The sequence below is a fragment of the Equus asinus genome, chromosome 25 (genome assembly GCF_041296235.1).
Source record: "Equus asinus isolate D_3611 breed Donkey chromosome 25, EquAss-T2T_v2, whole genome shotgun sequence".
Lineage (NCBI taxonomy): Eukaryota > Metazoa > Chordata > Mammalia > Perissodactyla > Equidae > Equus > Equus asinus.
Window position 1 is genome coordinate 27,814,327 of NC_091814.1, and position 20,777 is coordinate 27,835,103.

Genomic DNA, 20,777 nt, shown 5'->3' on the forward strand with positions numbered 1-20,777 from the left:
CAATTGTCTATTAAAACCCCAAGATATTAATTTTTAAAAACCAGAAGCAGGAATTATCCTGGATTGTCTGAACAGTAGACAAAACAAGTTCATAGCTAAAGAAATTCCCATTCAGGAAGAACACCTTGATTGGCCTTAATATTCTAATAAATGTCTGGTTAGTCTGTTTTGATTTGACAGTGAAGAACTCACTTGCTAATGCAAGAGTGAGAACAGGGTGAGCCCCAGGACATTTTTCCCCCAGACAACACCAGCCTGACTTGATATAATCCTGCTGTGAGAGAAAAATTAGTGGTTAAAGTGAAATAACTGCAGGGTTTTTACACATATAAATGTTAAAATAAAAACAGCCTAAAGGGAAATTATATGCTGGTTATTACCTACTCCTTTTGAGTCAGTATCTGGAGCATTTGTGCACAACATTCCTATTCATGATGTATTAATCACTTCTCAGAAAGAATAGATCTTAAAAAAAAGATTATCCCATCCTAATTGGGCAGGAAAAATGCACTCAGATTTTTTAAAATGTAGACTCCCTATGATCACATTCCCAACCTAAGATGGCATCATACATAGCATCTTTCAGCAGCTTTGATGTGATGCCCTTGGGATGTGGATGTGGAATCAAATGCCCCTTGCTGATGAAATCAGGTGGCTCAAGTACAGTATTGGTGAGGCAGAGGATGTAAGTTTGATCCCTGCAGTGGGACAACTCATTTCCTACAGTTACATTTGGAAAAAGGACCTCTATTGGAAGTACTGTCATGGGATATACAAGACTATCAAGACATAGCTTCATGACAAATAGACTCTACTTCTAAAAAGGGACAGATCGAATGAAATCCTTCCAAAAGAGATGAAGATGTGTGATATAGATGTATGAAAGCAAACCCAGCTCATCAAACCCAGTTGGTAGAGAGAAACAACTCAAACTCCAACTCCTTTGTCCTGAGTATGAGTCATTGGTTGTATCATTTCTAAGAAAAGCAGGTCCAAGTCGTTGCTGGAATAGGTAGCTATTTCCCTTCTTATGGCCATCAACTTTTTCTTTCTTGATTCTTGATTTAGACCCTCCCTGGATGAGGCCCTGCAGTGGCGTGATTCCCTGGACAAGGTCCTGCAGAACAACTGTAAGTTCACGTTTTCTTTTATAAAGCTCAGGGGAAGGATGGAGACAAAACACGTCTCTGTGATGCCCATGTCCTTCTTCCCCAATGTTGACATTTCTTCAGTTTTTCAAAGTAGTCTCAACAAGGGAATGGTGCCGAGGAAGTGTGGTTATCCAGCTCATGAGAAGAAGTTCTACTGCACTGTGGGAGAATGTGAAAATAAGGTCTCCTGAGGACTCATGATTGCAGATTGTGTTGCCATCTGTCCTACTTACTAGTGTGAGCCAGAGCAAGTGGCTTGACCTGTGTTCGTCTTAATACATTCATCAGTAAAATAGAGATGCTGCCAGCTTAGCCTCATAATGGCTTGATAAGGATTAGATATAGCTGTGTAAAGATCACTGGACCATGAGGCATGGGTTGGGTAGTATGTCCTAATTCAAATTGCTCTTAACTGCTTTTGTGACTTGACATGGGTTGTGATCTCCCCCAGCCTCGGTTTCCCCTTCTGGCAGCATGCCTTTTATGTCTTCATTCGAGACATAACAAAAGTGCCAGCAAGAACTCCTTTCCAAACTAATACCAATACATCTGAACACTACTTGCCTGTCCCCTAATCCAAAATCCTTACTGATTCCCAAGGTCTGCAGTATCGAGTTCAAATTTCCAATATTTAAGATCCTCCATGATAACCATATGGCTGGTCTTCAGTCAAACTGAAGTGTTCTCCCCTCCATATAGGATTTCTACATGTAATCACTTTGGCTGGAATACTTTGTATTCATATCTCTATGTGTTGAAATTCTCCCGCTCCTATAAAAGCAAATCTAAATACTAAATGCCTAGTCTTTCTTGACCATCCAGAATGATTTATCCTCCTTCTGAGCTCCCAGAGCCGTTGTCTGCACATCTTTTATGCCACTTAATACTTGCTATATTGTGCTCTGATCATAGTCATCTCTCTCCTATGATAAATTATAAATTCATTGACAGTCAGGACTTAGTCTTTTTGGTCTGGATAATTTCACAACAAGAAGTGCATGGTATGGGGAAAATAAATATTGAATAGTTTATTCCAGAAATATGCCTGGTGGCGCAGCAGTTAAGTGTGTACATTCTGCTTCGGCAGCCCGGGGTTCACCGGTTTGGTGCGGACGTGGCACCGCTTGTCAAGCCATGCTGTGGTAGGCGTCCTACATATAAAGTAGAGGAAGATGGGCACGGATGTTAGCTCTGGGCCAGTCTTCCTCAGCAAAAAGAGAAGGATTGGCAGCTGATGTTAGTTCAGGGCTAATCTTCCTTGGGGAAAAAAATAAATGAGTAAAAATATGATTCAGTTTAAGATATCCAATTCATATTTCTCCAACTTCACCACAAGAATGGAATATGAAATTTTGTTAGATACTTTGCAAAAATAAAGATTTAAAAAATATTTCTCACAGGACTATCATGATTAATAGGCACAGAGTAGATAATAAAGAACGTATGTTCAATTGTGTATGAATAGTTTTTATGTTTTTGGTGGGCTAAGCTTGTGCTTACCTGTGATAGAATCAATATCTTACATTTGGAGGCAGAACACCAAAGCCTCTAGTTTGGAACTTTCACAGTCTTATACATCTTTGATTCTCTTTTTATTTCTTGTGCTAATCAGAGTACCCTGCCCACGAACAAAATGTTCAATAAATGTTTATTTACTTAATGGGTGAATGAATGAATTCATTTTGCCTCTTGGACCCAGAAACTCCATGAGGTCAACTAACAGAAACATATTTAAGTCTATCAATTGACTTATTTATTGTGTTATACAGTGGTTTTGGGGCCAATAGCAACCTGATAGATTACAATTAAAATTGTAATCCAATCAATCCATTGGAGTCAAATTAATACATTATGAATGCTAAGTAACCCGGGTACAAGTATTTATTGCTATTGTCTAGAAACTTGAGAATTAACAGAACTATTTCCATGTGTTCAAAACCATTAAGGAGAATGATAGATATTTATGTGCTCATATACAATCCTTTTCTGTCACTCTAATCCTTAGGGCCATATGTTCAGTTCATATGTTTCAGGCATTTAGGGGACAGAGAGCTATTGGGATAAGAAAAATAGGGGTAGAAGTTAAGCCAGACTTGTGTAAAGATATATAATGTTCACAATATTTAATTTAGTTAATTATATATAATATTTAAAAATTATATATGCATATATATGTGGGTATATAGTATCTGTGTATATGTGTGTGTATATATAATCTTAAGTTCCACATAATCATCCTCTTAAGTAATTAATATTTTCAAGACTTGGGCAACTAATTTCCTCAAGCAATAAATGGAAAGCACTATTCTAGTCAAAATTCTTCCCTCAAAACGGTATCTATCCATTCAAACTAGCTCGAGTGAAAAAGAGGTTGTCTGGTATGGGTGTAGAGATCTCGCAGAAACAGCGGAGAGCCATGTACTGTGGAAGGTATGCCATTAGTAAAGCAAGACAGCCCCTCCCTTTCTCTGTCTCTATTTCTCTAATCTTACTGTCTCTCTTTTCCTCTTTATCTTTTCATTTCTCCTCTCTGTCTCTGCTTCTCTCCGTGTCTCTCCTTCTTGCTCTGTGTCTCTCTCTTGCTGCTTTGTCTCTGCTCTCTGTTTCTCTCTGGCTGTTCCTAGAGATGGATTAGTGGAACAACAGGCATGCCCAAATTATTCTACCCCCAACACCATCAATCTGGAGAAAGGATATTTGACCTATTCCCCCAAACATCAACTATTGCGCATCATGAGAAACTTTAAGCCAAACTTTGGCGACTCAGTTCTTATGAGATGTTCTTATTTGAATCTGCTAAAACTAATGGCCTGTGATCAGAAATATCTAACACGAGCTGTGATTGTTGCAAAACAGGTAATGGAGAAAGATATATTTGAGAAATATATGCATTTAAAACTTCACAGTCCCGTCTCACATGTTTTTTGTTTTGTTTTGTTTAAAGACTGGCACCTGAGCTAACATCTGTTGCCAATCTTTTTTTTTTTCTTCTTCTTCTTCTCCCCAAAGCCCCCCAGCACGTAGTTGTACATTCTAGTTGGAGTCCCTTCTGGTTGTGGCATGTGGGATGCCGCCTCAGCATGGCCTGATGAGATGTCCATGCCCAGGATCCGAACCTGCGAAACCCCTGGCTGCTGAACTTAACCACTTGGCCACGGGGCCAGCCCCCCCTTCTCACATGTTTGATTTGATAAAGCAAACCGTTTAGCCTTGAGGAATGGCATCTATGTTGATTTTTAAAGAACATTTGGCTATGTGCTAATGTAGGATATTGACTCTCACAATTGATATAGTTCCTCAAGCCTTCCTTAAATCCACATTTTTCTTAATTTTTCTTGAGAGGAAATGAAATCAGCTGGTACCAAACCTCTAAAAAAAATAAGACAATTAAGCCTCTACTCAATCTTTTCCTTTCTAGCTAACAAGATTCCTCTCACCTTTCCTCATTTTTTAGAATCATTTTAATTATCCGGTGTATTTGACTCTGTTCTGAAAGCATATCAATTTCTTACATGCTTCGTCCAGTTCTATAGATGGCACTGTTTTCATTTAGTAGGTCCTTGGGGCACATAACCACTGTGTTGTTTTTTAAACACAAACAGATTGCACATGGGAATTTAAATAAGACAGAGACATTAAACTCCTCCATGTGACTGTCTTTGAGAGCAGAGAAAGAATGAAACACAGTCCGGCAGCAGTAAAGTTTTTATGTGGATTTCTTTGCCCTCGGTGCTCCAAAAGGTTAGAATATTTCCTTGAGACACTCTTGAGTTTTGGATTCTTCCATGGGGAATAGAATAGCCTGGATCTGGGCTCCTTTTTTTGTTTCTGTCTTTGCATTCTCCTCCTGCTTCTCTCCCTCTTTATTTTATTTTATGGGGGTCATATTGACTTGCAACATTGTGTAAATTTCAGGTGTAGATCTCTATATTTCAGTTCCTGTGTAGACTGCATCGTGCTCAACACCAATAGTCCAGTTTTCATCTGTCACCATACGTATGTGCCCCTGTACCCCTTTCACCATCCCCTCACCTCCTTCCCCTCTGGTAACCACTAATCCATTCTCCTTACCCATATGTTTGCTTATCCTCCACATATGAGTGGAATCATATGGTATTTGTCTTTCTCTGTCTGACTTATTTTGCTCAGCATAATACTCTCAAGGTCACTCCATGTTGTTGCCAATGGCACAATTTTGTCTTTTTTTATGGATGAATAGTATTCCATTATATATACATATATATATGTATACCACATCTTTATCCATTCACCAGTCTATGGGCACTTGGGTTGCTTCCACATCTTGGTTATTGTGAATAATGCCGTGATGAACATAGGGGTGCATTTATCTTTTTGAATTGTTGATTTCATGTTCTTTGGATAAACACCTAGTAGTGAGATAGCTGGACCATATGGTATTTCTATTTTTAATTTTTTCAGAAATCTCCATACTGTTTTCCGTGGTGGCTGCACCAGTTTGCATTCCCACTGGCAGTGTATGAGGGTTCCCTTTTCTCCACGTCCTCTCAAACACTTGTTTCTTGTATCTGAAGGGTATGAAGTGATATCTCATTGTAGTTCTTTGTGTGCATGAGGAAGATTGTCCCTGAGCTAACATCTGTTGCCAATCTTCCTCTTTTTGCTTGAGGAAGATTGTCCTTGAGCTAACATCTGTGCCAATCTTCCTCTATATTATGTGAGATGTCACCACAGGGTGGCTTGACAAGTGGTGCTAGGTCCACACCCAGGATCCAAACTTGCCCACCCCAGGCCGCTGAAGCAGAGCGTGTGAACTTAACCACTATGCCATCGAGCCAGTCCCTCGTTGTAGTTTTGATTTGCATTTCCCTAATAATTACTGATGTTGAAGATTTTTTCATGTGCCTGTTGGCCATCTGTATATCTCCTTTGGAAAAATGTCTGTTCATATCCTCTGAGCATTTTTTGATCAGGTTGTTTTTGTTACTGTTGTTGAGTTGAGTTGTATGAGTTATTTCTATATTTTGGAAATTAACCCCTTGTCGGTTATTTGATTTGCAAACATTTTCTCCCAGTTGGTGCATTGTCTTTTCGTTTTGTTGATGGTTTCCTTTGCCTTGCAGGAGGTTTTTAGTCTGATGTAATCCCATTTGTTTATTTTTCCTTTTGTTTCCCTTGCCCGAGCAGATATGGTATTCAAAAAGATAGTGCTAAGACTGATGTCAAGGAGCGTACTGCCTATATTTTCTTCTAAGAGTTTTACGGATTCAGGTCTTACATTCAAGTCTTTAATCCATTATGAATTAATTTTTGTGTATGGTGTAAGATAATGGTCTACTTTCATTCTTTTGCATGTGGCCACCCAGTTTTCCCAACACCATTTATTAAAGGGACTTTCCTTTCTCCATTGTATGCTCTTGGCTCCTTTGTCAAAGATTAGCTGTCCATAGATGTATGGGTTTACTTCTGGGCTTTCAGTTCTGTTCTATTGATCTGTGTATCTGTTTTTCTGCCAGAACCATGCTGTTTTGTTTTTTTGTTTGTTTGTTTTGTTTTTTGGTAAGGAAGATTCCCCTTGGGCTAACATCTGTGTGAATCTTCTTCCACTTTGTAGGTGGGACGCCTCCACAGCATGGCTGATGAGTGGAGTAGGTCCACACCCAGGATCTGAACCTGTGATCTTGGGCCACTGAAGAGGAGTGCACGGAACGTTAACCACTCGACCATGGGGCTGGCCCCTATGCTGTTTGGTTACTATGGCTTTGTAGTATGTTTTAAAGTCAGGGGTTGTGATACCTCCAGCTTTGTTCTTTTTTCTCAGGATTACTTTGGCTATTGAGGGTCATTTGTCATTCCATATAAATTTTATGATTCTTTGCCCTATTTCCATGAAGAATGTCATTGAGATTCTGATTTGGATTGCATTGAATCTGTAGATTGCTTTAGGAAATATGGACATTTTAACTATGTTTATTCTTCCAATCCATGGGCATGGGATATCTTTCCATTTGTTTATGTCTTCTTCGATTTCTTTCAATACTGTCTTACAGTTTTCAATGTATAGGTCTTTCACCTCCTTGGTTAAATTCATTCCTAGGTATTTCATTCTTTCTCTTGCAATTGTAAATGGGATTGTATTCTTCGATTTCTCTTTCTGTTAGTTTGTTGTTAGTGTATGGAAATGCAGCTGATTTTTTATTCTGATTTTGTACCCTGCAACTTTATTGTATTCACTGATTATTTCTAATAGTTTTTGGTGGATTCTTTAGGGTTCTTTATATACAGAATCACGTCATCCACAAATAGTAATAGTTTTACTCCTTCCTTTCCTATTTGGATCCCTTTTATTTCTTTTTCTTGCCTAATTGCTCTGGCTAAAACTTCCAGTACTGTATTTAATAACAGTGGTGAGAGTGAGCATCCCTGTTTTGTCCTGTTCTCAGAAGAATAGCTTTTAGTCTTTCCCCAGTCTCTTTGGTTTTCAATATTCTCCCTTTTCCTTTCCAGCTCATCTTTATCATCATCTTACTCACTGGCAGCCACAAGTTCCTTTAAAGCAATAATTATAATAATAAAAGCAATAGCTCACATTTATTATTTACCATGTGCCAGGCACTGTCCTAAGCACTTTGCATACATTAGTTGATTTAATGATTGCAATAATTTTAGAACTTAGGTACAATAATGATCTCTACTTTTCAGCAAAGGAAACTGAGACACAGAGAGGTTAGGAAACCTGTCCATGAAATAAAATAGTATAACAATAGCAAAATCAGTAAATTAATTTTCCTTTAAAGTTTGTGTTCTTCAGTTCTGTGACTTGGGAGAAAATACTTCCCTAAATGGGTCTTATTTAGTTTAGTGCAAACCTCTATTAAATGTTAGACACAAAGATTTAGACTAGGAGGTGGGATGAGAAAGAGTGGCAAAGATAAGTGAAACTCAACCCTTGAACCCAAACAATTAACAGCCTTCTGGAAAAGATAGCCATATAAGCAAAAACCTCCAACAGAAGAACAAAAGTAATCTCTTCTCATGATGATAAAGTGGAGCTAGTGGAGGGTAGTGGTTAAAGACTACCTTGATTAGGAGGCTTAGGAGGCAACATTTGAGTTGGGTTTTGAATGACGATAAAGATTAATTTTAAATTGGGTATGAATAGTAATGATGAAAGCTAGACATTTATTGAGCTATCATTATGTTCAATGCCATGTAAGAGCTTTGCATGAATTATTTAATCCTTACAACTCTATTGACTAGGTTCCATTATTATCTCCATTTAACAGATGAGGTAACTGAGGCTCAGAGAGGTTAGATAACAGGTCCAAGTTACTGCAGTAATGTAGTGTGCCAGGATCCACCAGCAGGCAATCTCAACTCTAGAGCCCATGCTTTGAACCAGTAAGCTATGTAATGGTGCTTCTCAACTATCAAAACATTTCACTATTTTTCCCCTAGGAGAAGAGATTTGTGCTAATCTAGTTTTTGATATTTTTCCTTTATACCAATCTGACTTAGATTTGACTAATACTCCTTTTATTTTCAAAATAGTTTTATAGGTGGATTCGTTTCGTTCTTTGGTAGGGCTGCTACTCTATTTTACATGGATTTCAAAAGTGACAACTGGGGCTGGCCCTCTAGTCTAGTGGTTAAGTTCGGCACATTCCACTTTAGCGACCTGGGTTCGTGGGTTCAGATCCCAGGCGCAGACTTACACCGATTGTCAGCCATGTTGTGTCAGTGACCCACATATAAAGTGGAGGAAGATTAGCACAGATGTTAGCTCAGGGCTAGTCTTCTTCAAGCAAAAAAAAGAGGAAGATTGGGAACAGATGTTAGCTCAGGGCTAACCTTCCTCAGCAAAAAAAAAAAAGTAATATCACACAACAACACACATTAGGGTCAGTTCTGGAATTATAATGTGGGTCACAACCCAGAGTATTTCCACCAGACCAGAGGATCAGGTGGGTTTCATTTGCTTCCTAGGTAGGGGATGCCTGAAGAGGTGTGTTGAGAGATGTCCTGAGGCTCTGTGCAGGCTCAGCAGGGAAGTACGTGGTAGTTTATCAGGGATGTGTGCTGGGGGCTCTACTACAGTGTGGAGCGGGCAGGGGAATGGGGTCGGGCAAAGAAGACAGCTGTGTTCTTTGCATTATAGACACATTTGGCCTGGAGTCTATTTGACTGTGACACAAGAGGACTTCCTCAGGGGTAATGGGAATTCAACAGGAAAGTATCTGAGGAATGGACCAGTAGGAAACCAGAGGTTAAAGAGGAAAAAGTACTTAGAAAGTAGCTTTAGAAGGTCCTAATAAGGGACTCTCCAGAGAGTCCTCAAAAGCCAGATGTGAGAAAGAATAGCTTTAAACATCTCCCAGACCAATAGAGTGTAAAGCCATTTTGTGAGTCTCGGTTTAAAGTCTGTATATTGACAAAAAGCCTTGAAATAATATTGTGGAATTCACTGAGAATGATGAAACCATTACCCAGGAAATGGACTCACTGCGCTGGAAAGTTATTTTCCAACCTCCTTCCCTGGATAGATGGTAAATGTTCACACTGTTGTGGAATCCTGGCATGTGTCCTCAGGTCATAAATAATAGTGTTTGGGCGGACTGGGATTATATCTCTATCTTTTACAAAGATCTGGAATGGTGATTCAGAGTGCCTGATATGTTGTGGGGACTTGGGGCTAATGAGAACAAATTGGTCACAGACTTATTCTGTGAAATTATTATTTCCTCCACAATCTTAGACCCAGTTGTGTAGGAGCTCATAAGACTTCACTCCTGCTGTCATTTCCTGGCAGCTAGAAAGTGCCTGGGAATTTTTCCGTTTTGACAGAGACTACTTTTGTTTAAGAAACAATGAAAACTTTAACCACGACAGAGAGAGATCCAGGGCCTGGTTCTCCTTTCAGCATATATGTTGGCTCCTGTGTCACTAAATCATAATAAATAGTGCTCGAAATATGGGCAGGGGGAGAGAGAAAATATCCCTGATTTTATCCAGGTACATGTTATCAAATGGTTTTAAAGTAATTCTTCTAGCTAGGTTTCTAGAAAAAATTGTTTATCATACCTATCATACCTACCATTGTACCCAGATATATTTTTAGGTGTTGATCAATAAAAAATGTTTTTAGGGTAAGAGGAAGGAGAGGGGATTAAAGTACAAATTGTCTTGTTTGGATCCAGAAATCACTGGTGACCTTAATCCAAGTTAATTATCACTAGCCTTTCTGTTTGTTTGGAATTGAATGTGTCTGTAGGGGACTGTGAAGGGCATGAAGACAATAAAAATGTATAGAAGGGAAATTGCCGAAATGACAACAATATATCTCTGGTTTAAACATCACACGCATTTTGTGCATGTTGTATGAAATCCATGTGTTAGGCAAGGACTAATGAATGAAAATTTAGACTCTCTAAAAAGGAGTAAGGACAAATATTCAAGAGAAAGGGAAATAGATTGAAATTAGGTCAAAGGAAATGAATTCAGAACGTGAATATGTTTCCTAAACAGAACTAATGGATTGTAGAAATGTCTCCTGATAGGGGGCAAGTTAGAGGAAAACTGGACCCTGACGTACTGGTGACAGTCAGTCCTGTCTTCTCCCCTGGGAGGCAAAGTGACATGCTGGGAATTACTGAGGATTGGCCAATAATTGTGATACAGGCTGTGGAAAACTAGAATTCTTCTCTCTCTCCGCTTCCTTTAGAAGTCCACTTTCTTCAGGTACTAAATAGACATGGATTCTCTCTCTATAGATACATACTTGTGAGAATTTTGGCTTTAAAAGTATGTATATATTCAGCTTTAAAAAGGAGGAAAAAATTGATGATATAGAATGATTTTTCCTTTATTCCTCTTTTTCAATGTGTTTTTTCTCATTGGTAATTGATAGGTATCCAGAATGGCATTAGTGTTCATAGTATTCTTTGATGCCATATACAGGTAAACCTTCATCACTCAGATATGGACTGCCTGGAATTGAATCCCAATTCTGCCACCTACCAGCTGGTTAGCTAGGGAAATTACTTGACCCTCTGACCACATTTGTAAAATAGGATATCGACAGCACCTGCTTCTTAGGGTTGTCATAGGAGTAAATAAGTTAACCTTCAAAAAGTTCTTTTATATGTGACAGAAATATATAGTAAATAAGCTTAGCCTATACAGCAGGATATACTATTAGATAGATAGATAGAGAGAGAGAGAGAGAGAGAGAGAGAGAGAGATAAAACACACAAATAAATAAATTTATCTTCTCACTGACCTTTTTCCTGCTAGATGGACTTGCCAGCTTCAAAAGTTTCCTGAAATCAGAATTCAGTGAGGAAAACCTTGAGTTCTGGATTGCCTGTGAGGATTACAAGAAGATCAAGTCCCCTGACAAGATGGCTGAGAAGGCAAAGAAAATTTACGAAGAATTCATCCAAACGGAGGCTCCTAAAGAGGTTGGTCCTGATGGAGAGGTGGGTGAGTGTGGGCAGTGAGAGTCAGCTCAGCGACTTCCCAGGAAGGATTTACATCTGTGGTACAGCCTGCAGCCAAAGGCTCCTCCAATTTGGGAGGGGGCCATCTTTCTAAGCACCCACTGAGTGCCAAGGCAGGACAGTGTGGCCAAGTAGATGTGAACCTGAATGCTGTGGACACCACTTTCCAGCAGTATGGCTCTCACTTCAGGAGCATGTCATCTCACGTGGGAACCATACTAGTTGTATGGTCTTGGATGAGTTATTGAGTCTCTCTGAACTTAGTTTCTTTCTCTGTGAAAATGGGGATAATGAAGACTATTTTGCAAGGTCGTTGTGAGGATGGAATTAAACAGTGGATGTGAAAAAATACATCTCAGTGTCTGAACTAATTAATGCCTAATGAATATTCCTATCACTTATCTTTTCTCTCTCCCCCTCCCCTTCCCTTTCTTTTCTTGAGAACTGTCTTTTTTTTTCCTCTATTCCTCTCCATCCTTTTGTTTCCCTCAAGTCTTTTATTTACATTCTAGTTGCGACAACAGCATATCTACTCATGAAATTCAAATTATTATAAGATAACAGAGCTAGAGATGTCAGAAGACAATATACCATTAATCGACTGCTAAAGACAAGATGTGTATTGATTTCAAAGAAGCTTTGGGCCAGTTTATCTGTCCTTTGCTTTTTATGAAACTGAATTGATTGCCTTTTCTGTGGAATCGAGGATTCCACAGGCCTTGGGAAGACCTGTTCATCATGTTTTGATCCGGTCACCCTAATTTCATATTGTACCCCTTAATCCAATTTGGATATTAAATATTTCATCAAGATTTGGCGTCAAGTACAGAGGTGATCTGAGCAAGCCCTGTAGGTAGGCAGTAATCTACTAAGATGATTTGAAAGGGAAAAATCCCCAATATCCCTTTCTTTCACAGGTGCTCTAGACTCTTGGAGTTCCACCATTTGAAATTTATTCCTTTGGTTAGGAATTACTCATTGCTGAACTTTTTTAAAGGGTAAATATGTTTGAGTGGATGGACAAATTATTTACTTTAATACCAACAGGTGAGCTCCATGCATGACACAGGAGGTGGAGGTCAGGAGCTTGACAGCGTAGAATACCGTGGGTCAAGGTGGAGAAAGTGAAAGACTCCTCGAAGGAAACTGAGATTAGTCTTGCTGTGGAAATTAACTTGAGGATGCTCTCCAGATCTCTTGTTCTTCTCAGCCTCCCACCCCATGCCCATATGTTAGCTTTCCCTACTTCTGATGACTTTTGTGCTGGGCTATCCTTCATCTGTTAGCATGGAATCTCTATTTACGATGTTATCAAGGAGATTAAGTTAGTGTTAAATTTGTCATACATTTCCCAACTTGAGCTGGATTCCCCAATTCCAACCTCCCTTCCTAACAACTTTATTCTTCTTCACAGAATTGTAGGATTTGTTGAAATATCTGTAAACAGATATTTCATCCAGACTATCGCTAGTTGCTTTGAGCTTTAGGAAAACATTGTTCTCAAGGTTCTTTATTAAAACATTAGTGCTTATCATGAAAATATGAGACATTAAAAATGGAGTTTCAGGGGCCAGCCTGGTGATGCAGCAGTTAAGTTCACACATTCGGCTTCTTGGCAGCCTGGGGTTCGCCGGTTTGGATCCCAGGTGCGGACACAGCAACGCTTGGCAAAAGTCATGCTGTGGTAGGCGTCCCACGTACAAAATAGAGGAAGATAGGCATGGATGTTAGCTCAGGGCCAGTCTTCCTCAGCAAAAAGAGGAAGATTGGCAGTAGTTAGCTCAGGGCTAATCTTCCTAAAAAAAAAAAATGGAGTTTCAAAATAAATAAAACCCTTGGGTGAGTTACTAGAACAAACAAATGGTGGCCCCCAATTATAAGGACCTATGGGCTCTATTAAAATAATCTTGGCCTCCATTCTCTGAGCTGGGCATCAGAGAAGATGTAAATGCTGCTCCTGGCACATAATAAGCACTCAGTAAATATTTGGGAGGTGATGGATGCAGACATCCCAACTCCAGACCTTCCTAGATTTGTGACTTTGGGCAAGTCTCTAACTAACGCTCTCTAATCCTCGGTTCCCTTAACTGTAAGCATCTCACATGTATGTGTCTGTACCTCGAGTATGTTTAATAAATTGTAGCTATTATTACTTTAAAAATTCCCCAAATCTTGTATTTTAACCTAAAAATTTACTATTTCATTTCGATGAGTAGCTGATTGACCTATATGAAAATTTACCCAGGCAAATAGTAATCTAAATTTTCTTTCTCTGAATATTCACCTCAGCTCTCTAACATCAGGAACTGACAGAGAGATACAGTCATAAGAATCGGAACTAAGATTTAAAGAAAGAGAAACAGCCATATATAGTTGAATAAGTAGATAATTGGTACATTGCAAATGGTCATTTGACCATATTTGAAATTAATGAAATAATATTTTCCTGGCTCAGGATACAAATGAATGTGTATCAGAATGATTCATTGGAGGAGCCTTATGCAGATAAAAATAATAAGCTAAATAGCTATTATTAGCAGGTGGATACACGTGTTAGAGAGTTTTTTTGTGGTTTTTTTTGAGGAAGATTAGCCCTGAGCTAACATCTGTGCCCATCTTCCTCTACTTTATATGTGGGACGCCTACCACAGGATGGCTTGCCAAGCAGTGCCATGTCCGCTTCCGGGATCCGAACTGGCAAACCCCAAGGCCACCAAAGCGGAACGTGCGAACTTAACCGCTGTGCCACCGGGCTGGCCCCTGTTAGAGAGTTTTAAATGCACCACTTCTTTAAAGAAATGGGGTTAGGAGATAGTTTCATAATTTTTACAAATTCAACCATTTTGAGTAAGACTCCCTGCCTCGCTTGGTACACATTTAGTATCAGAGAAGAAAGAAGCGTTGCTTTTGGGTGGCGGGAAGAACAATAGACTGAGAACAGAGAAGTATACTTTATGGCCTCAACTCTGTCCCTCACTAGCTGCTTGTGGGCATGTAACGTGACCCCTTCCGGCCTCGGGGTCTTCACATAGAAAGGCTGGCCTTGGACTACATCACCTCTGAGGCTGCTCCCGGTGCTGACTGCATGTCTCCTACCATGCCTGTGTAAAGCACGTCGGCCCCTCTCGCCTATGCAGAATCTCACTATAGGCTCAACTCACTTCATCCTGGACCTTCACACACAGCCCACTCCTCTCTGTTCTGGCCTGGTCTCCCCTGTCATACCTCTGTCTCTGACTCTGGCCTACAGCCACTCCATAATTCTCTGAGCCCAAATAGCTTTCCTCAGTATCAAGGATCTCTAGCAGCCCAGGAGAAACCTGAAACATTTTCTAATGTTCTGGTTCAGAACCATTGGCTGATTTGGATTCTGTTTCTTTCTCTTTTACACTCAGATGGCTTAAGAGTCATTAAAGCGTACAACGCGATGTACGATGATTCCTCTCAAATCATACTCAGGCAAGCCCATGCAGGCTGTACGCTGCCCAACTCCAGGGAACCATTCCCATGGCCCCTAAGGCAAATGGTGTCCCCAGGAGTTGTGCAGTGTAGCAGCACTGGCCTCAGGACAGGAAGCTATGACGCCTTCCAACACTGCAGTCTCCTGGTTAAAAGTCACATTGCTGGGCTTTTGAATCTTCTCTCTACCACTTATGAGCTGGGGCAAATCACTTAACATTTCTGCTTAATCTGAGTCATGCATTTATTGGAACACCAGTTACCTTACCTCATTGCCTATAAAATAGAAATGGTATTTCTCGCTTTTATGACTCTCTTCCCCTAGTGTGTTTTGTGATGAGAAATTCCACTTGCCTTCCCAACTCTCATCAAATCCTGCAACCTGGGCTGACTCATGACCCTGTTTCCTGGCCCACAGGTGAATATTGATCACTTCACGAAGGACATCACAATGAAGAACCTGGTGGAACCTTCCCCGAGCAGCTTTGATGTGGCTCAGAAAAGAATCCATGCCCTGATGGAAAAGGATTCACTGCCTCGCTTTGTGCGCTCTGAGTTTTATCAAGAGTTAATCAAGTAGCAATTTAGTCTGGCTATGAGAATCACCTTGTGAGTTATTCTTCCATAATAACCCTGCACTTTCCAGCAACCTACATGTCTTCCCATAGCAGCTTTGCTCAAAGATAACCGAAACGGGAAAATCCTAGGGAGTGTTGCTTATTCTTTTGGCCCACGTTGTTTTCGATGTTTATTGTCTGAATGCCTTCCTTTCCCAGTTTCTTCTTCCTGCCCCATTCTCAGTTAAGCTCTACCCAGTGTGTGGTTGTGAAATGCAATCAGAATCACGGAAAAATTCTGCCGAAGTCAGGGAAGTATAAGATAAGAATATGAAGTCATTGAACCTGAGTCCACTTGGTTTAGGTAACGGATCGCCGTCTAAATTGGTCTGAAAAAGAATATGGATGTGGAAAGACCAATTTTAAGTGAGACTTACTGATCTCGTTTGTTGTTTTAATTCTGATCCAGAAGGATCACGCCTCTAACTATTTCTGAGCTTGGTTAGTAAAAGGTGGTGAGAATTTTATGAAGCCACTATTTGATTTTTTCAGCAAATACCTTATTTAAAATATTGATCTTCCCCTTAGAGCATCTTTGTGTTAGGTGGAAATTATAAACAAGAGATACAACCATGAACATGATGTGTTTATACAAAATCAATCTGAACACAATCCATATTGATTTTTTCCTTATACCTCCCTCATATCTTCTCCATAAAGTTACCAAATTCTTTATTAAATCAATGACCTAAGATTGACAATGAACTATTTTCTAAATGTATCTATGCCTCTAGTATATAGGCCCAAAGTTTCAATTTTCAGATTATTTTAAATGCTTGTAAGTATAAAATTCCAAAATTTTTAACACCAGTCATGTAAAATAAAATGGTTGCTGTCCATTGCAGTGGTCTCTCACCTCAACATCAAGAGGTCTGTACACTGAAATGGGAAAATTCTGTCAAGCCTAAAATGGTTAATTACCTTATCATGTCATCTCTTTGTTTAGTAAATGATGATTTACCTTCAAAATACCAAATTATCTTGGAAAAACTAATTTGACTACATGTAGAGGCCTTCTCAGTGAGACAGAGTTTTAAAGTACCCTGCATTTTGCAAAATAACATGACCTTTTATCTACCCCCCATCTTCCCTCCCTATTTTGTTCCCTGTGTTAATGAATTCTACTTACCATCAAAGTGCACATGTGGGCCCTAACATGCCTCACACACAGCTAGCTGATAGGCCATGGTATTTTTAGTAGGTTTAAACTTCGAATTCTGTATTTCATTTTTGTAAGTCTTGCTAGAACTTTTTTCTTATCATAATCTAGTAATAAAGAGAACCAAACTAAATGATGTATGAGGGTAACTGGGACGAGGATACTGAGTTAATTAAAAAAAGGAGAAGGTATTTTTTAAAGGATTAATAAAATTCTGAAATGTTTAAGTAGAAGGTTACATTGTTTAGTCTTGTATTTCCTCCTTTTGTTTCTCTTTTTCATTCACACACTCCTAGTTCCACATGTTTGTAACCCATTTATTCAGTTATTTCCTCAGAATACTGAAAGTGAAGCAACGATATTACTGTATTCTTCGCGTAAGCACTGACTGTGTTTGTTGGGTGTTCCCTATTTTTGTTATTTCAAATTAATAACATGCCCTTCCTGAATTCTTGCCACTTCACATTCTGAAAATGGGTTGGAGTGACTGGGTCTACTGCCAACACTTCCTAGCGCGGTTTGAGTTCATCCATATTTGTCAATATTGCTCACTTCAAAGAAACTCCGTCATGAGGTAGTCAGCAGCTAGGCCAGATCAACACTGTGATCATGAAGAAGTTTTCACCATGTCCATTTGCGTAAGAGTGACAAGCAACACAGATCAAAAATTCCTGGTACCACCTTCCTCAACATCTCTCTATGCTGCCTCAATCAGTATAAAATTGCCAGTTCTTTACTTTCTAACGCAGGTAGAAAATTTAAGAATGCAAGAATCTAGGTGAGTTATTTTTTTCTTGAATGCCAAAGCATTCTTAAGAAGAATTTTGATGTAATTAAAAATTCAAATTATATTCATATTATTTGAAATAGACAAATGTTTGAAAATTCCCAAAGAATTCACTAGATATTTCAGAACTCATTCAGATGGTTGATGTGACAAAGATTCAGATTGACTATACTCACAAATTGACTGCTCACTCACCCTGTGTAAGCGGGTAGGCTTGTCAGTGGAAGATAAGAAGGGGCTTCACCTTTTCATAAACTGGACCCAGGAAGTAGCGGGCAAGAAAAGTACCCCAAGGGCAGTGCTGCAAAGGCCACAAGAATGAATGCCTTCCAGTAAAATGGTAACATGTAATATGTATATGTATGTATGGTTCTAAATTTAAAGCAATACACACATACATTAGAGACTCCTCTAACATATAAAGTAATAAAATTAAAAGGAATACAAATATCACAGCCCAAAATGAGAAAGCAAACATATCAAAGTTACCCCAGAAAATTTCTCTGAGTGATTTTGAAAGTGTTTTTAAACTGAGAAAAGGAAAAAAAAAAAAAAAAACCAATTGTGTTACTAGAAGTTTCCATGGTAGCAGAAAGAAAATACATTTTTTAATTCTCGGAAATTAGAAAAACCAGGATGATCTTTCCAGGAAAAACTGTGTAACATCTATTTTTCAGTCCCTCTGCCTCCTCCTCTTCTTCCCCACTTTCCCTTGAGTAAATCGCCTGGGATAGTAGGAAACAATGCAAGAGCCCTGTGGCGTTTGCATTTTCCTCCCCCGTGAAAATGTAACTACAGTTGTAAGTGGATCTGGGACGTAGAGAGGTGGTGGAACCAAATTGCGGTCAATGGGAATGGAGTATATGCTTCTTATTCTTGAGAGAAACCTAAGATTAGGCCAGGTGATGGCCCATAACCGAAGTTTTTCTCCCTGGGTTTGATATGGTTTGGGGTTGGCGTCAGATTAGGATCTAAACTGGACTGGAAAACAGAGACAGACAATCGACTCTAGAGTAAATTAGGAGACTGTGTTCCATGCTCATCTGCTAAAGCAGTGCTTGTTCATGGGAACAACCCCTACACACGTGTGCACATGCACACACACACACATTTTCTTTTTCCCAGAACTGGGAGAAATTTTTTATTTTTGTCCTCTACAAAGCCATGGATTTTGCTTGCTTGATGTGTTCTTTGTATACACTCCGTTTCAATAGGATGGAGTTATTAATTATTTCCAAAAGAATAATAGATATCCAGAAGTTTCAATAAAAACTTGACCATTAGCAAATCAACTGATAAACTAATCAGCATTCCCTGCCAGGGTTTTGTCAAATCATCTGTCCCATCGCAAATTTGATAATTTGAGAATCACTTAAAAGCCTGTTTATATTTCAGGAAAATGATTTTTTACCCCTGAAATCATTTCCTCTAGCTGGCCATTTTCCCTATCTCCTGGAAACTTAGCAGGTTTGGGAGAGAAAGGGTCGTGGGAAGAAAGGAGAAGGGGAGTGGTAAAGGAGTAAGTGGCCAGCCCTATGAAGTGAATCTATTCTCTGGGAAACATTTCAGAGCAGCTCCACTTGATTGAAATCAAATTGCTTCTTGCTGTCTCCAGCAAGATTTGCAGGAAGGTATTTCTTGACTCACAGGCAGCTAAGATCGAAACTTCATTTTAACATCCTAGAGAGTCTTGATTAGATAAAAGGGCAAACAGCGAGGATATACCTTCCTCATTTGGCTCGCATGTGGCAGAAATCAGAGCACAGAGAATTCAGTTTCTAACATCCAAGTGTCCAAACCCAAGGGCCAGGCAACTCTATGCAGGTTCTGGACGTGAGATCTTGATGAATCTCGGTCTATCCTGACTGAATTGTTATTAGACCTCTCTGGTTTTCTAGTCTCTCCATTCTATCAGGCAGTATGTATTTAAAACTTGCTGGGGACAAGGCTTTCTAGTTAACAAGTTAGCAATTGCCACTTGAGTTAAACATACTTTCTCCCAAACAGGTTATGTGGCAGACCAGAGCAATAGATATCTAAAGAAAGGCTTTCCCCAGCATCAGCTAACCATCCTGAATCACAAAAGATCAACTCTTCCAACTGAAGAGACATATATAGTAGCTTTGAATGGAAACTCATAGCAGAAAGTGAACGGCAAAAAAAATCTTTGAATATTATCCTCACCTCGCAGTTTAATAATCATCATCTTAGTTTTTAGTAGAGAAGCTACAAATCAAACTCTGAACACTCATATCTAGTTTAATAAGCCTCTTGCAACTTACTTGTTTTCTAACCTGAGATATTTTCCCTCCCCACCTCACCCCACGTCTCTCTTCCTCTTCTCCCTCTTCAACAGGAAACATTTAAAGTAGTTGAGTCTAACCACAAATATGTAATATGAATACATCAAAAGCATTTAGCTTCCTATCTAGGAAAATGTATAGGCGAAGGCATAGACAAAACAATGGGAAATGCTGAGACATTTACCAGTGGAGAGAAGTAACCTGGAGAAACTTTGGCAAAAGTTCTTTTTGTGTGAGACAGTGTCAGGATTTGGGGGAACTAAAATTTTTTTAGATGCTGCAACTCACAATTCATCTTCAGGAGACTCAGCCCAGAGAAAGGAGCAGAAATGAAAGATTTGGAAATCCACTTGTCAGCATTTATCCCAAGTTTTTCATTTATGAACAATTGTGTTTATCTTCTGATTTTGTATCCAATATGTTGTGTACTATGTGACTCATACTTCTCGATAAATAAAGCACTATGTATCTGTAACCACGATCACATATATTATATTAAATATATATCTATATGACAGCCTCATATGAGTCCTTCTTGACTCCTGAACATTCTTTATATGAAACTCTTCCTTAAGATCAGCTTATTTGTTCATTATGCTCCTTAAACCCAGTGAACCCTTGATCAATGGGGACAATTCCTATCCTAATAAGCATCAACTGTAATAACAGCTTGACATGCAAAACTCAGAAAGTGCCCCATTTTCATACACTCTGTTGACCACTTTCCCTTGGATTCAGGCAGCAACAGCTTATTGACCCAGCTGTCCACTGTTAGAACCAACTGAGCGGATTATATCATTTGGATTCTGCAATATCTAGTGAG

At 39.3% G+C, this 20,777-nt stretch overlaps 1 protein-coding gene across 1 annotated transcript in view; it reads left to right on the forward strand.

Moving 5' to 3' along the window:
• The window catches only part of RGS5 (regulator of G protein signaling 5), a 52,100-nt gene extending 31,634 nt beyond the window's left edge, over nt 1-20,466 (forward strand). Inside the window, exons 3-5 of the mRNA XM_014841170.3 lie at nt 1,069-1,130; nt 11,424-11,590; nt 15,507-20,466. Of these exons, the coding sequence (XP_014696656.1) occupies nt 1,069-1,130; nt 11,424-11,590; nt 15,507-15,668 (391 nt within the window). The 3' untranslated portion in view covers nt 15,669-20,466. The remainder of the gene's footprint in view (nt 1-1,068; nt 1,131-11,423; nt 11,591-15,506) is intronic.
• The last annotated feature ends 311 nt before the right edge of the window (nt 20,467-20,777 follow it).